The 15,485-nt window shown below is 33.9% G+C and overlaps 1 protein-coding gene across 3 annotated transcripts in view; it reads left to right on the forward strand.

Moving 5' to 3' along the window:
• Nucleotides 1–15,485, forward strand: part of DEPDC1B (DEP domain containing 1B) — a gene marked incomplete at its 3' end in the record, with an annotated part of 93,534 nt that overhangs the window by 45,302 nt on the left and 32,747 nt on the right. For 2 of the 3 annotated variants that reach the window (XM_081305026.1, XM_081305027.1), the window contains exons 4-7: nt 4,605–4,732; nt 5,340–5,470; nt 7,761–7,808; nt 11,733–11,873. In XM_081305026.1, coding sequence (XP_081161152.1) covers nt 4,605–4,732; nt 5,340–5,470; nt 7,761–7,808; nt 11,733–11,873 — 448 coding nt within the window. The remainder of the gene's footprint in view (nt 1–4,604; nt 4,733–5,339; nt 5,471–7,760; nt 7,809–11,732; nt 11,874–15,485) is intronic. The other variant, XM_081305028.1, reaches the window with a different exon arrangement.

The raw sequence follows: 15,485 nt of genomic DNA on the forward strand, positions 1-15,485 counted from the left end.
AAATAATTGTGTTTGTAAAGATATGATGAAACTATTTTTAGGCCAAGTAATTAAAAGAAACTATATATTATATATATAAATATATAATTATATATATATATATATATATATATATATATATATATATATTTTTTTTTTTTTTTTTTTCCCTGAAGAAATTGTATAATGTCTCATTTTGGAGAAAACAGTTTAGAAGCTTAGATTTTTATCTAAATGATTACAAGGAAAAGAGTGATACCAGTGACCAAAATGGGGACTCTGAAAGGAACTTATGGATGTGTCAGGAATGGTGATAAATTTGGTGATAAAGATGGATGGTAGTAAATGTAGGTGTATCACAGGCAGATAGGGACAATGGCCCTGGAACTTAGAGGGGATGCTGTATTTGATGTCTCCCTTTGCTTAAACTTATTTATGCAAAAGATTTTTCAAGTGTCTCTACATGCCAGGCATCATGAAAGGCTCTACAAAGACAGTAATGTGTGACAGTTTTTATTCTGAAAGGACTTGTTGTCCAATAAAGCACACAATAAAAAGTACACGGAAGAGTGAGTGCCATTAGTGGACTATTTATGTCCAATTAGGAGTACTTAGTCAAGGTGCAGTCAATAGTTCTTGTCCTATAGAAAATTAAAATATAAATTTTAAGAGATCAGGTATGTTTTTAGAACATTTGAATTTAAACACTGGGGAATATGATTGTAGAGTTGTTATTCAACAATCATTTTTTCATTTTAAACCCATCCAGTATTGTTTACACAGAGATAGAATCTCATATCAATGTGCTTTTATGCCACTGATATGATTCCCTCTTCTGTTCTACCTGGTTCTGTGAAGTTATAATGTTCCTGGTGCCCCCACTAAGAATACCCAAGTGTTCAATAGAACATCTCAATCCATTGTTCAGGGCTTTGCACTAAAAACAGCGACTTCTATTTTCAGTTTTAATTCTGGGGAGATCTGAATTGATATGCCAGAGTCCCAGATTTACCAGCCTCCTCCCTGCTTAAGCCTATGTTTCTCCCTGGCCATTTGTATCCATATCTCTTTTTATTTATTTGTGACTTTGTCCTGCCTTTGCTTGTATTCCACCCCCCCCCCCCAACCCCTTATTTGTAGGGAAGGGGCTGCACTCCCTGTTTGTTTTATACATAAAACTGTTTTCTCACACATTACTGTCTTTGTAGAGCCTTGCATGATGCCTGGCACACAGGGACACTCGATAAATCTTTTGCATAAAACAAAAACTCCTAAAGTGTAGGGAAGGGGCTGCATGCCTACAATCATTCCACCAAAGCTTGGGCTCCTGCTTCTTAGGATAGTTCAAAGGGAAATGGCAGAGCAGGAAGTGTCCTCAGTGGGGCCCTTGATGAAGTTTTAGAATGATGAAGTTGTCAATTAATAAACAGTTCATCCTTTATGAAACTTGAGCTTGTTCTTTTCTGTTGTTTAACTTTTTCTTTCTGTCTCTGTCTTCGGTTTGCTTGTTTGTTTGTTTGTTTTTGGTTTATGTTTTGGCTATCTTACATAGCCATTATTTCAAACCAAACCCAAACAAACAAAATAAAATAAAGCAAATATGGTTATTTGCTGTGTGGGCTCTGGTGCCAAACTGCTGGGTACAAATTGTGGCTTCTCCAGGTTGTGGCTGTTTGAGCTTGTGTCTCTGTATCATCCATGTGCTTGTGTCTGAGTTCTCTGATCAGTATACTCATCCCTCCAAGGTAGGGTTGCTGTAGAAATGGAGTTGAGTTCGTACCTACAAAGTGCTTGGAATGTCTCCATTGTGTATTTTAAGGGATACCTACTATATTTTTATGTATTTTTTTATTTATATAGGAAGTGGAAACATGGGAGGAATAGACAAACTCTATCTAGAGGGGTTGGAGGGGAAGGGGAGACATGGGGTAATTAATAATGGTGGAATGTGATGATCATTACCTACTATTTTTTTATTTTTTAAAAATTTACTTTGAGTAGGTAGAATTCATTTAATATTGCACATTTGAAATTTGTATTGACTCAGTAAGGAATGTATAATACATGGTATAGTATAGATATTTCTGTAACAGTATGAAAGTGAGGCTAAGTTTGTATTAATTTGCTAAGAAAAAGAACTCTTAAATTTTTGTCATTTTCTTGATATATTATTATATAACTTGGGAACATGTAAGAAGTTACATTTAGTGCTAAATTATAAAAAGCTTAGTTATAGAACTATTATACATTTTTTAAAAAATATTTTTTACTTATATATGGACACAATGTCTTTATTTTGTTTATGCATTTTTAAGTGGTGCTGAGGATCAAACCCAGTACCTCACTTGTGCAAGGCAAGCACTCTGCCACTGAGCCACAACCCCAGCCCACTATTATACATTTTTACACTGCCATCTATATTATGAAATTTTATGGTAGTAATACATTTCAAGGAGTAGATGGTGTTTATCCCAAGGAAAAGAAGAACCCTTATATTTAATGACCCCAAACACCTTTACAAATTTCACAACTTCCTTTGGTTGTGTTTTTTTAGTTATAATAAAGAATAGCAATTCAGATTACTTTTTAGCACTACTTAAGGTAGTAAAAGTAATACCTAAAACATGTTATCCTTTCTTAATTAAAATATATTTCAAAGGAGAAAAAAAAGGTGCTTAGAATAGCACCTGATACACAGTTTCTCAGCATTAAGAACTACTGCCATAATAAATTATTTCATAGAATTGTTTATAGGAAGAGAAAGAAGAAAATGAATTACTCATAATATTACCTAGAGAGAATTTCTATTATTAATATTTTTATTTATATCCTTTTTTCTATGCATGTTTTTAACTCAGAAATGAGGTCATGCTGGGCTGTTTTGGAGCCTGAGTTCTTCACTTACAACAGCGTACTATGCTCATTGTTTTCATGCTTTTCAACATCCAACATTATTTTTAATGCCTGCCTCATGTCCAGTATAAAATTGATATTTTACTTCTCTACTCCTTTATTGTTAAGGTGTTTGCAGTATTTCCAGTTTTTCAACATATAAACAATGTGCTAAGCAATACCTTTACAGACAATTATTTGAATATATTCATGAGTATTTTTTAGGAAAGATTTGTAAGTAGACTTGCTAGACAAATGTTGTTACCTCCAACTTTTCCTTCTAAAACACCTGTTTTAGATGCTTAGAAATTCACACATCCATGTGGCCTTTGAATTTCTTTTGTAGTTCAGTAATTCTTTAAAAGCAAAACCAAAAACCAATTAAAAAAAAAATCCCAGGGCTGGAGATAGAGCTCAATTATTAGAGTGCTTGCCTTGCATGCACGTGGCCCTGAGTTCAATCCCCAGCAACACACACACACACACACACACACACACACACACAAAAAAAAAAAAGAGAAAAAGAGAAAGAAAAAAGAAAAAAAAAGAAATCCCAGAAAATTCCTTCTCCTTTTTTTACAAGTAAGATTTTTCTGTAAAAAAAAAAAAAAATCATAGAAATTCTTTGTGATTTCTTATATATATTGCCTTTAAAAAAAACCTTTATTTATTTTTATGTGGTGCTGAGAATCAAACCCAGTGCCTCACACATTCTAGGGAAGCGCTCTACACTGAGCCACAACCCCAGCCCGTGTATTGCCTTTTAAATGTCCAAATTCTTCTCTGTGATTATGAAAAGAAAGTTTTGTAACTTATGTCTAGTAGTCTAAATGTGAGCTCCTAAGAATAATGTGGCAGAGCTGAGTGACTTGGGGAAAATTATTTAACCCCTGTAAGCTTTAGTTTTTTCCTCTGTGGAAAGGGGTTCATTCCTTCTCTTCTGGTGTCCTCAGCTGTCCTTGAGCTCTTGGTTCTCCTTTGGCAGATGCCAGTTTTGAGCTGCTTTCCAATAGTGTATTTATTTGACATTTGCTTTAGAAAATTTGTCAAAGTAATCTACTTTAGTTTTATTTTAATTAATCACTCAATTTGGACAGTGTATGGAATTGAATAGGTATTCCTTAATTTAATTGTAAATTAATAAAAAATTATTTTATGAGCTGGGCACAGTGGCATTCTTCTATAATCCCAGATGTTCCAGAGGCTGACATAGAAGGATCTCAAGTTCAAGACCAGCCTCAGCAATCAGCAAGACCACGTCTCAAAAAATAAAAAGTTATTTTACTGTGCTAAGTGTGGTGCACCCTGCCTGTGGTTCTGGCTGCTTTGGAGGCTGAGGCAGGGGGAATCCCTTGAGCCCAGGAGTTTCAGACAAGCTTGTGCAACCTAGCAAAACCCCATTTCAAAAAAAAATTGTTTTTATATTAATGACACTTTGGCTTCACTGAGTAGTTGAAATTACCACAGTAAATGAAGGTAGGTACTGTTTACTGTCATGCTTATTGATGTTGTTCTTTTGTAATTTATAAACATTCATCTATAATATGACCTGATCTTAAGAGTCCTTTACTCATTTCTCATTGGTCCACACAAAGAAAGTTAGTTTGTAATTGTAATTATTTATCTTAAATCAAATTATTCTTATCAAATCATACCCTATATATTGAAAGATTTATTCTCTCTTACTATTCCTTCTCCTTCCTTTCCTCCTTCTTCCCCACCTCCCAAATTAGAATTCTGAGATGTGGTTCAAGCGTCACAGTATTGCTATTGGAGAGGTGCCTGCTTGCCGTCTTGTCCACCGCAGACAGCTGACAGAGGCCAATGTAGAAGAAATATGGAAGTCTATGACATTATCATAGTACGTACATTTGATATCTATGAGAAATTTTAGTGATTTTGTTTTCTGTTTTGTATCTTCATTATTCTCTGCATATATAATTTCTGAAATTATGGAAAAAATCTCAACTTTTGCATAATCTGTAGCTATGTTGTTTAGCAAACAATTTAAATTCTGAAAATTTTCTATTGCTATTTAAATAGGAATTTAAGAGTTTAACTTTTGAGTAACATTGAAATCTTAAACAATAAACACAAGGGAAAATTTGGTCTCATGTATGAAGAACTATAAGTATAATTGAAGTTAAGAGTATTACAGCAATTATTTTTTTCTCACAAAGATATACTAGTAGCAGTTTGTCATTGGATAAATTAGTTTTTGATTGTATAATATTTTTTCTTATAAAATTATTTTCTTGGAATTCAAAGCATTGTATTACTGAATCATTAAAGTAGTATGTTAATGGCAAAAGGATATATTTTAAGGTTTTTATTTTTAAATTGTATTCCATTTCTGCTAAGTTTGCCTTCAATGATTGGGTGAAGTGCATGACAATAATGCCCTTTAAAGAATAACGTTTTGCAGCACCAGGTTTCAAGGTTAATAATGATTATTATTTATCTTCTAGTTTACAGAAAATCCTTGGCTTAGACTCCTTAGAAGAAGTTTTAGATGTCAAATTTGTCAACTCCAAGTTCATCGTCCATAATGTATATAGTGTTAGCAAGCAGGGAGTGGTTATCCTTGATGACAAGTCAAGTAAGTGCATGAAAACCATTTGTTCTTGGTTGACCTGGCACATTGGCTCTGCAGATCCATCAGCTCCTCTTTGACCCTTCCCTAAACCTAAGCAACTTTATCCTTTCCTTTCATATATCTTTCTCTCATTGCACAATACTTAAAACAAACAAACAAAAAACAAAAAAATAAAAAATTAAAAAAAAAACCTTTTGGCTAATTTTTTGGATAAAGAAAATGTCATGGAGAGATGAGTGTCCAGAAGTGAAAACCTTACAGAATCCATCTAGAGGCTAGTTCATTGTAACCCCCCTGCCCCCACCTAACACTAAGTGGTTCTGTGTTATCCCTAGGTAAAACCCTCTGGAAAGTAAGGATGTTTAAGACCTAACCAAGTGAGTCAGTTTTAACATGGGGGTTCGGAGCCACTGCCTTTAGCTTCTGGCTCACTTTTACATGATATGTCTTTGTATCAGATTACCTGGTATAGTCTTCTTGATTTATGTCATTTTTTTTAAACAAGGTACTTCTTTAAATGTTGAGGGTATTTCATACCTTTTCCTCCAGACCCATTTATAAATTGGAGGGAAGAAAAAGACATTTCATTACCTACCTAATCCAGTTTTTGATTTGGAAATATATAGTCATATCACTATAGTATAGTGATGCCTATAGTGCCCAACAATTCCTAGGTTTGTTTTAATTGGACATAACTTTCCTATGTTAATATGAATATATGACCAGGGTAACTCCATATCATGTTCAACCACAAGAATGGGATACTTATTAGAATGTTATACTCCATGTATGTATATATGCCAAAATACACTTTACTGTCATGTACATTTAAAAGAAAAATAAAAAACAAACAAAACAACTTTCTTCCTACGGGTGAGGGTTGAACCAGAATTGGTTGTGTGCTTTTATTTTATTCTTTGGTTTTATCTTTTAATTCAATTCTTGATGCTGAGGATTGGCTGGAACTAAATGACCTTTGGATGTGAGAATATAGTAAGTATAATACATCTTGGGATTTTATAAAACATTAAATTCAGGGCTTGAGGCTCCTAAGCAGCAGACAGAGGGTACCAGAAGGAGCCTGAGCAGTTGTAAGAGGACAGGAGGCGTTTCTAGCCCATGTCACCTAGCAGGAGCAGAGTCTGTCTTTGAAAATGGAAACACTTTCTCTTTCATACCCCTTCTATCAGGAATGGAGGACAATGGGAGGCAGAAATAGATTTGTGATGACTTTGTGAGTTTTTGAGTTAATATCACCATATAACATTAAGTTTTGTAGAAGTGCATGTAAATCCTTCCCCATTCTCTGAGTGTAGCACACACTTGCAGTTACAGTTGATGACCAGTCATCTTTTGTTTAAGTTCTTTAGGGAAGAGAGGATATTATAAACTCTTGTTCAGGAGACTCAGGTTTACTCAATTCAAAATTGTCTTCCCATTTTTACCCAAGAAGATGAAGTGGAAGCCTGAGTGTTGGTCCTTCTCATCAGTATCTGTGGCAGGACAGAGACTGAAAAGGCTCAGCTGGGACTTTTTGAAGCAGTGTTTTTCTTCTGTTATTTTAAGGCTATCCTAATACTTAATAGCCTAATACTAACTTGTCTGTAAAACTTTCTTTGCCAAAAGCATTTTTTAAATGTTAATAGCTAAAATGAAACTTACATTGGATCTACAAAAGGTACCTTTTTGGGTTCGATCTTAGCATTGCATAAAAAAATAAACAAATAAAATAAAGGCAAGTTTTCCATCTACATTAAAACAAAAACAACAAAAGAAAAAAGAACGTATCTTTTTGTTGTTGTTGTTGGGTATTGTTCCCAGGGTCCTGTGCATGATAAGCCTGTGCTCTACCACTGAGCTATACCCCCAGCCCATAATTTACTTTTTGCTATTTATTTTGTTTCATAAATGCGTTTAATGGGTATTATTTTTGCTACTTCTGAATTTTCATGGCCTTTCATAATTTTTAGGGTTAATTGATTTATCTGTTGATTTATTTCTCTGGGCCAAACTACCCATTTTTTTTTTTCTAATGGTGCATATTGTCCTTAGAGAAATTTGTAGGTGTCATTTATCAAAGTACAGGTTATAACACTTCTGCTAAGAAAGAATTCTATCTTTGAAATGTTCTGATGCAAAAATTAGTCATATGTTCATATTACCTGTGCAAGTAATACATTCTTAATAATATATATATATATATATATATATATATATATATATATATATATATATAATTTTTTTTCCTTGAGTTACACAGAATTGAAAAAAAATCTTTTTATTTCTCCTGCAGAAGAACTTCCTCATTGGGTACTGTCAGCTATGAAGTGTTTGGCAAATTGTAAGTACTAATTATCTGCCAGTTTTATGGAATTGAGAGAAATTAGTGCCCTGAATTAGAAAATATTTTGGCTCAATGAACCAAATACTGATTTGACACCTGTAAGACTGGCAGCTAATTGTTTTGGGACTACTGTGCTTTTAGTGATAAATTTGTGACTTAGTGAAAGGGCTATTATAAAATAATTTTAAAGGCATTTGGTGCTTCCATTTTCATATGGATATAATCATACTGTAGATAAAGTCTCACTACTTCTGACTGCTTCATCACAGGAGAGAAATAAGTTAGTAATAGTGCATGTAACGTAGTGACAACTGCCTATTAATAGTCTACAGGTTTTATTCCTGAAGCCTGTATTTTTATTCCTAGAAGACATGCTATAAAGTATCTACTATAGTTATATCATCAGTTTGCTCAGCAGATCTTTCTCATGTTGGCTCTTCATAGGGCAGTGTTTTCAGTGGGAAATATTTTATTGTGTACTGATTCAACTGATATGCAGGATGGCTTGGAAGGAGAAGGACCTGCATGCAGAGAAATAAGAAAGGCCTGTTTTAGGAATTTGGATGTAAGACAAGGGGGACTGCACCAGGTTGGTCCCTGTGAGGACTTTTGTAGGCATTTGAAATCCACTGTGTAGGCATGTGGCATCCATTTCATTGGCTGTCATGGGTACTGAAAAGAAATTAGTATAGCATATTATTAACAATCATTTTTAGGAGGTTTAATGCACAGAAATTATTCTAAAAGTTAAAGGCTGACCCTCCAGACAAATGATTGATTGATTGATTGGTTTCTGGTGCTAATAATTGAACCCAAGGCCTTGCATGCATGCTAGACAAGTTCTCTACCACCGAACTACATCCTCAGCCCTTTTTATTTTTCATTTTGAAACAGGGTCTCACTAAATTGGCCAGCCTGGCCTTGAACTTGTGATCTTCTTGCCTGAGTCTCCCACATTTCTGGGCTAAAAGGCATGTACTATGCTAGGTTCAAATAAGTGATCTTACTGGGGAGAGTTCTAGTTATTTTGGTTGACTGATAATGGTAATATTCAATCTAGAGGGCCTTCTGATTTACCTTAGAAAGATAGTTTCCTTCTTTCTTTTTGGGTAGGACTAGCATGTACAGAGAGATATCTAAATTCTTGAATTAGTAGACTCTAAATTACTTATTTCATTGAGTTAGTTTTGTTTGGTTATAAGGTGAAACTAACCACTTAGCTTAATGTGAGTAATCTTAGTGGTCCTATGTGGAGAATGACTATATACCATCATTCTGAATATGCATAGCAACATTAATTTGTGTAAAGCCCAAATTTCTCTGAGTTTAATTATTAAAATTTTCTTTGTTTTTTTGGTTAATATTTTTGAAACTCTGAGATGTAGAGTACTTTGGTTTTAGTTTGGGGGAGTGCTTTTTATTCTTCCTGCTCAACCATTTGAGGTAAATTAAATTTAAATTGTATCTTTTACCAGAGTTGGCAATGATGAGATAGATTTAAATGAGAAGTTAAATGACCCATTTCAGAACTCCTGGCAAACCAGAGATTTGGAAATCAGTCAGTGGGAAAGAACATCAGAGACCAGTATCTAAGCTATAATATATTATAATATGTTTTACCGAGTATTTATAAAGTTTAATTTTCAATGACAACCGAAATGTAGTGTAATTTCCCTGAAGATAAACATGTAAAAGAACCAAACTTCTGAAGGAAGATTAGATTAACTGAATTCTTTGTTTATAGAGGGGAAAGATATGAGGCTTGATTATAAATGATATTCACACTTATGAGGTGATATTATATGAGGTGGACAATGTTGGCAGTTGGGAACATGCTGACATAAACCAAGTGGGATGCTTTACCAATAGTTGGCATGTCCATAAAGATGTTCATTGATGTATCAAAGAATAAATGGTGACCAAAGGGCAAGGTTGACCTTTTGGATAGCTTTATAAAATCTCTTAAGTTTTATAGAATGCTCCTTGATCCTTGACATTTACTTTGAATCCATCAAACTCATGAGCTGTTCTTGGTCCTTTCCTTTTCTAAATTCAGATTCTTATTACAGTTAACTAAAACGAAACAGAAAGGATAGGCTGAGTAATGATATTCGAAGGCCACTTGCCTCCTTTTCTGTAAGTCAGCTACTCATCTCTTTCTCTTTAAGTCCTATCTACAATTATTGTAGACCATATGCATATGGGTCTCTATGCTTTGGTTGTTGGCCAGGCACAATCATGGCTGTCTACACAATGAGGGATTAATGCTAAATAAATACAAAACCAGGTTAACTGGAGTTTTCTTTCTTGTACGTTAGATTGCAAAAATTTGATCAAAACAAATTCAAACAAACAAAAACAGCCAAAGCATTTATTTCCCAGAATTTGTCAGAAATAGCATCTATAAATTATAGATGCTATAAACTAGATTAAAGAAAAATATTCTTAAAGTTCAAATTTTGTTAAGAAAGAAAAGATCTTAAAAATATTATCTCCTCTAATAGAGCCCACCGAGCACTGTCTTGTCTTTTCTTTCTTTTTGGAAAACCTGTTTTGTTTTTCTTTCTGCATATTTTCAAAAAGGATGATGAAATCTTCACAAAGGGATATAACTGCTTAGAATGAACCATATACTTATCCTGGTAGTGACTAGTTCTAAGCAATGTGTCTTGCTGAATTATAAAACTAATTATTTCAGTTGGCTAAGCTTGGGCTGTATCCGTAGGAAGCAACAAAAATGATGGCTAGCCAGGAGTGGTGGTGCACACCTGTTATCCTAGCGGCTAGAAAGGCTGAGGCAGGAGGATTGCAAGTTCAAAGCCAGCCTCAGCAACGGTGAGGTACAAAGCAACTCAGGAGACACTGTATCCAAATAAAATACAAAATAGGGCTGGGGACATGGCTCGGTGGTCAAGTGCCCTGGGTACAATCCCCAGTACACCCTGACCCCGCCCCCCCCCCAAAAAAAAAAGAAGTGGTAGCTACATTTGCTCTGGTTTTACATGATCCCACATGTATTATTTTAGCTAATAAATTATTTTATAAGAAGAGAACAGAATGTTGAAAGGTAAGAAGGTTCCTAGGGAGACCAGAAAAAGACATTTCATGATGTTCCATTGGATTGAAATGTGAAGGCCCAGAGTGCTTTGCACCCCTTTCTAGTTTGCTCTTCCTTCCTTACTTCAGTGATTCTGTAGAAGGAATTTCCTTTCAACTTATCTTGTCTGCTTCCTTCATTCCCCCAGGGATAGAGCTCTATTTGGGTGTGGTTGTTTAGTCTTTTGCAGGCGTAGGTGTGGCCAGTGGAGGTAAGTCATCTTTTGATGGTTGGCCTGGAATCAACTAGAGAGTTTATAATCAGAATGAATAATAAGCAAAATGTAAAATCTCCTAAAGTTATCTTTTTTTTAAAAGAATTTGAATTTTCATTAGTCTGTAATAGTTTAATTAGAGGCAGAAATTTGATTATTTTATTCAGCTCTATGACTGTAGGGTTTAATAATATACCAGTGATGAAATAATGAAAAGCTATGAAAATCACTTTATAACTTGTCTATTGCATATATCAGCTAATTGTTATATAGGTTAATTTATCAAGAGTAAGAAAATTTTGAATATTTCAAAGAAAATTATCATTGTTTACATTTAATAAGTGTGCTCTTTAGAAGAATAGAAAGAGTAAATTTCTTTTAAAATGGAAGTAGGTCAGTGCTTTGCCTCATTGTTTTATAATAGATTTCAACTTAGAAAACATATTTGTGTAAGTGAAATGTATATCAATGTACATAATGTTAATTTTCCATGATCTTTTTCTGTTCTGTATGTATCTTGAATATCTTTACCTAACAAACTTATGTACAGATTATAATCTTTAGAGGTAATTGATCCATTAGTGTTTCTTTTTCTGTTTTTTAAAAACAGGGCCCAACTGTTCAGATTTGAAGCAGCCTATGTACTTGGGATTTGAAAAAGATGTATTTAAAACTATAGCAGATTATTATGGTCACTTGAAAGAGCCACTGCTTACATTTCATCTTTTTGATGCTTTTGTCAGTGTATTAGGTAAGTTGAATATAATGAACATATATCTGCATTATTGATATTGAATCATTTTTTTTTACTACCTTGAAAAGTCCATTAGCCACAGCTCATGACATTTTTAAAATAAAAATTGATAAAGAGCTTGACATGGCTGGATTGATTACAGTTGTATGAAGGAGTAAAAGAAAACAGTCATGCTGTATGTATTATGAGACTCAAACCAAGGACCAATAGTTTTTATTTATTAAGAAAGAATAGTATATTGTATGTCATTTTTATACAAAAGAGCATATCTTTATTGGAGAGAAGAATATAAATTTGCTGTTCATGACTCAGTCTCCTATTCTGGGTATGACTTCATGAATGATCAAATGTGAGAGGTATATTTTCATTTAAAAATCGAATTTGTGTTAATAGAAGACACAGGTTTTTGTAAAACTATTTTTTGTTTAAGACAATATTTTAAAATAAATACAGTAACTTTATCATTGTCTAAAACTTGTTGGTGTTCCTCCTATAGCTATGGGCTTTAGAATTTACACTGAATGAAATACGATACAAAGGGAAAAATCAATATCATCACTATAGGTATTCTGATATTGTTTCTTTCTTCTTGGAAATCAGATATTCCTATTGCATGTTGTGATTTTTCAATGAATATTATTTTTTTTTCTCATTAGAAGGTTTTCTTTGAAGAGGAATGATTGTGTGGGTATCATCCTGTCTATGTAGGTTTATAGGAATTAGCATGCTCTTGGTTTTGAACATCCTGGGGTTGAACAGTCTTCCTCTTTCCCTTGCTTTCCCTTCCCTAACTTCCTATGGCATTTCTTTTCTTTCTCCTTTCTATCTTTTTGCAAAGCATGGATGTTGCTGTAATATCCTAACAAAACATCACAGTATGTGTATACCTTATCTGCTGTCTTAGTATAGTACTTTATACTTTTTTATTGGTTCTTTTTTTAAAATAAATGACAATGGAATGCATTTATTAAAAACTAAATGACAGTAGAATGTAATAAGAATGTACAGTTCTTGGTGCTGGGGTTGTGGCTCAGTGGCAGAGTGCCCGCCCAGCATGCAAGAGGCACTGGGTTCGATCCTCAGCACCACATAAATGTAAAATAAAGATATTGTGTCCATCTAAAACTTAATAATAAATATTTTAAAAAAAGAATGTACAATTCTTATTACACATATACAGCACAATTTTTCAGATTTTTTATTGGTTCTTTCTAGTTATGTTACGTTAGGATTCATTTTGACATAATTATAAAAGCATTGGAATATCGTTTGTTCTAATTCAACCTCCAGTACTTCTTCTTTCTCTCCTTCTTTTCTTTTTCCACTATTCTACTGATCTTTCTGCTATTTAATTATGGTTTTTGTTTTTTTAAATCAGTGTCTTGTGGATGTACATGATTGTGAGATTCACTGTGGTATATTCATATGTGTACATAGGAAAGTTAGGTCGGAGTCAGATTCATTCTTCTGTTCTTTACTATCCCATCTCTCCTACCTCCCCTTCAATCCTTTTCTCTATTCTACTGATACTTCGTCCTCTGAGCTCCCCCCACCCCCTGCCCCAGTTTGGATTAGCTTCTGCATTTCAGAAAACATTCAACATTTGACTTTTTGGGACGGGCTTATTTCACTTAACATGAAAGTCTTCAGTTCCACCCATTAACTGGCAAATGCCATAATATCATTCTTCTTTATGGCTGAATAAAACTCCATTGAGTGTATATGTTTACTTTATTTACTTTACCCATTCATCTGTTGAAGGGCACCTAGGTTGGCTATTGTGAATTGTGCTGGCATAAACATTGATGGGGTTGTGTAACTGCAGTATGCACATTTTAAATCTTTTGCATATATACTGAGGAGTAGGATAGCCTAGTTATATGGTGATTCCATTCCTAGTTCTGAGAAATCTCCAAAGTGCTTTCCAGAGGGGTTGCACTAATTTGCTGTTCCATCGATAATGTGAGTGTACCTTTTCCCCCTACATCCTAGCCAACATTTATTGTTACTTGTCTTCTTGATAATTGCCAATCTGACTGGAGTGAGATGAAATCTCAGTGTAGTTTTAATTTGCATTTATCTAATTGCTAGAGATGTTAACGTTTTCATATATTTATTAAACATTTGCATTTCTTATTTTGAGAAGTGTTTGTTTTCTTGTCCATTTATTGTTTGTTTTCTTGTCCATTTATTGTTTTTTTTCTTGTCCATTTATTGTTTTTTTAAGGTTTTTTGAGTTTTTTGCATATTCTAGATACTAATATCCTATCTGAGGAACAGGTGGCAAAGATTTGCTCCCAGTCTGTATGGTTTCTTGTCAGGGTCTTGTTTCCTTTGCTGTGAAGAAGCCTTTTGATTTGATGCCATCCTACTTATTAATTTTAAATTTTATTTCTTGTGCTTTAGGAGTCTTGTTAAGGAAGTCAGTTCCTGAGCCAACATGATGGAGTGTTGGGCCTACACTTTCTTTTAGTAGGTGCAGGGTTCTAGTCTAATTCTTAGGTCTTTGATCCACTTTGAATTGAGTTTTGTGCAGGGTGAAAGACAGGGGTCAAATTTTATTCTTCTATATATGGATTTCCAGTTTTTCTAACACCATTTGTTCAAAAGGCTATCTTTTCTTCAGTGTATGATTTTGTCACCTTGTCTAGTATCATATAACTGTATGTGGATTTGTCTCTTTGGCTTCGGTTCTAGTCCATGGGTCTTCATGTCTTTTTGGTACCAATATCATGCTGTTTTTGTTACTGTAGCTCTGTAGTATAATTTGAAGTCTGGTATTGTGATGCCTCCTGCTTTGCTTTTCTCACTAAGGATTGCTTTGGCTATTCTGGACATCTTACTTTTACAAATGAATTTCCTAACTGCTTTTTCTAGTTCTGTGAAGAATATCATTTGAATTTTGATGGGAATTGCATTGAATCTGTATAGTGCTTTTGGTAGTATAGCCATTTTGACAATATTAATTCTGCCTATCTAAGAACACAGGAGATCTTTCCATCTTCTAAGGTCTTCTTCAACTTCTTTCTTTAGTGTTCTGTAGTTTTCATTGTAGAGGTTTTCCATCTCTTTTATTAGATTGATTCCCAAGTATTTTATTTATTTATTTTTTTAGGGCTATTGTGAATAGGATAGTTTTCCTACTTTCTTTTTCAGCAGATTCATCATGATTATTTTATGAGTGTTGATCTTGAATCCTGTTACTTTTCTGAATTCATTTATGGTTTTTAGAAGTCTTCTGGTGGAGTTTTCTGGGTCTTCTAAATATAGTATTATGTCATCAGCAAACAAATCATTTAAGCTCTTTTCCTCTTTGTATCCCTTTAATTTCCTTCTCTTGCCTGATTGTTGTGCCTAGATTTTCAAAGACTGTGTTGAATAGAGTGGTAAAAGTCATCCTTGTCTTATTCCTGTTTTTTCAGGAAATGCTTTCTGTTTTTCCTCCATTCAGTATCATGTTAGCCTTGGGTTATCAAATATAGCCTTTAAATATTGAGGTAAATTGCTTTTATCCCTGGTTTTTCTAGTGTTTTAAACAGGAATGAGAGCTGTACTTTATCAAGTGCTTTTTCTGCATCTGGTGAGATAATCATGTGATTCCCGTCCTTA

Source organism: Spermophilus citellus (assembly GCF_964194105.1).
Source record: "Spermophilus citellus genome assembly, chromosome: 1".
Taxonomy (NCBI): Eukaryota; Metazoa; Chordata; class Mammalia; order Rodentia; family Sciuridae; genus Spermophilus; species Spermophilus citellus.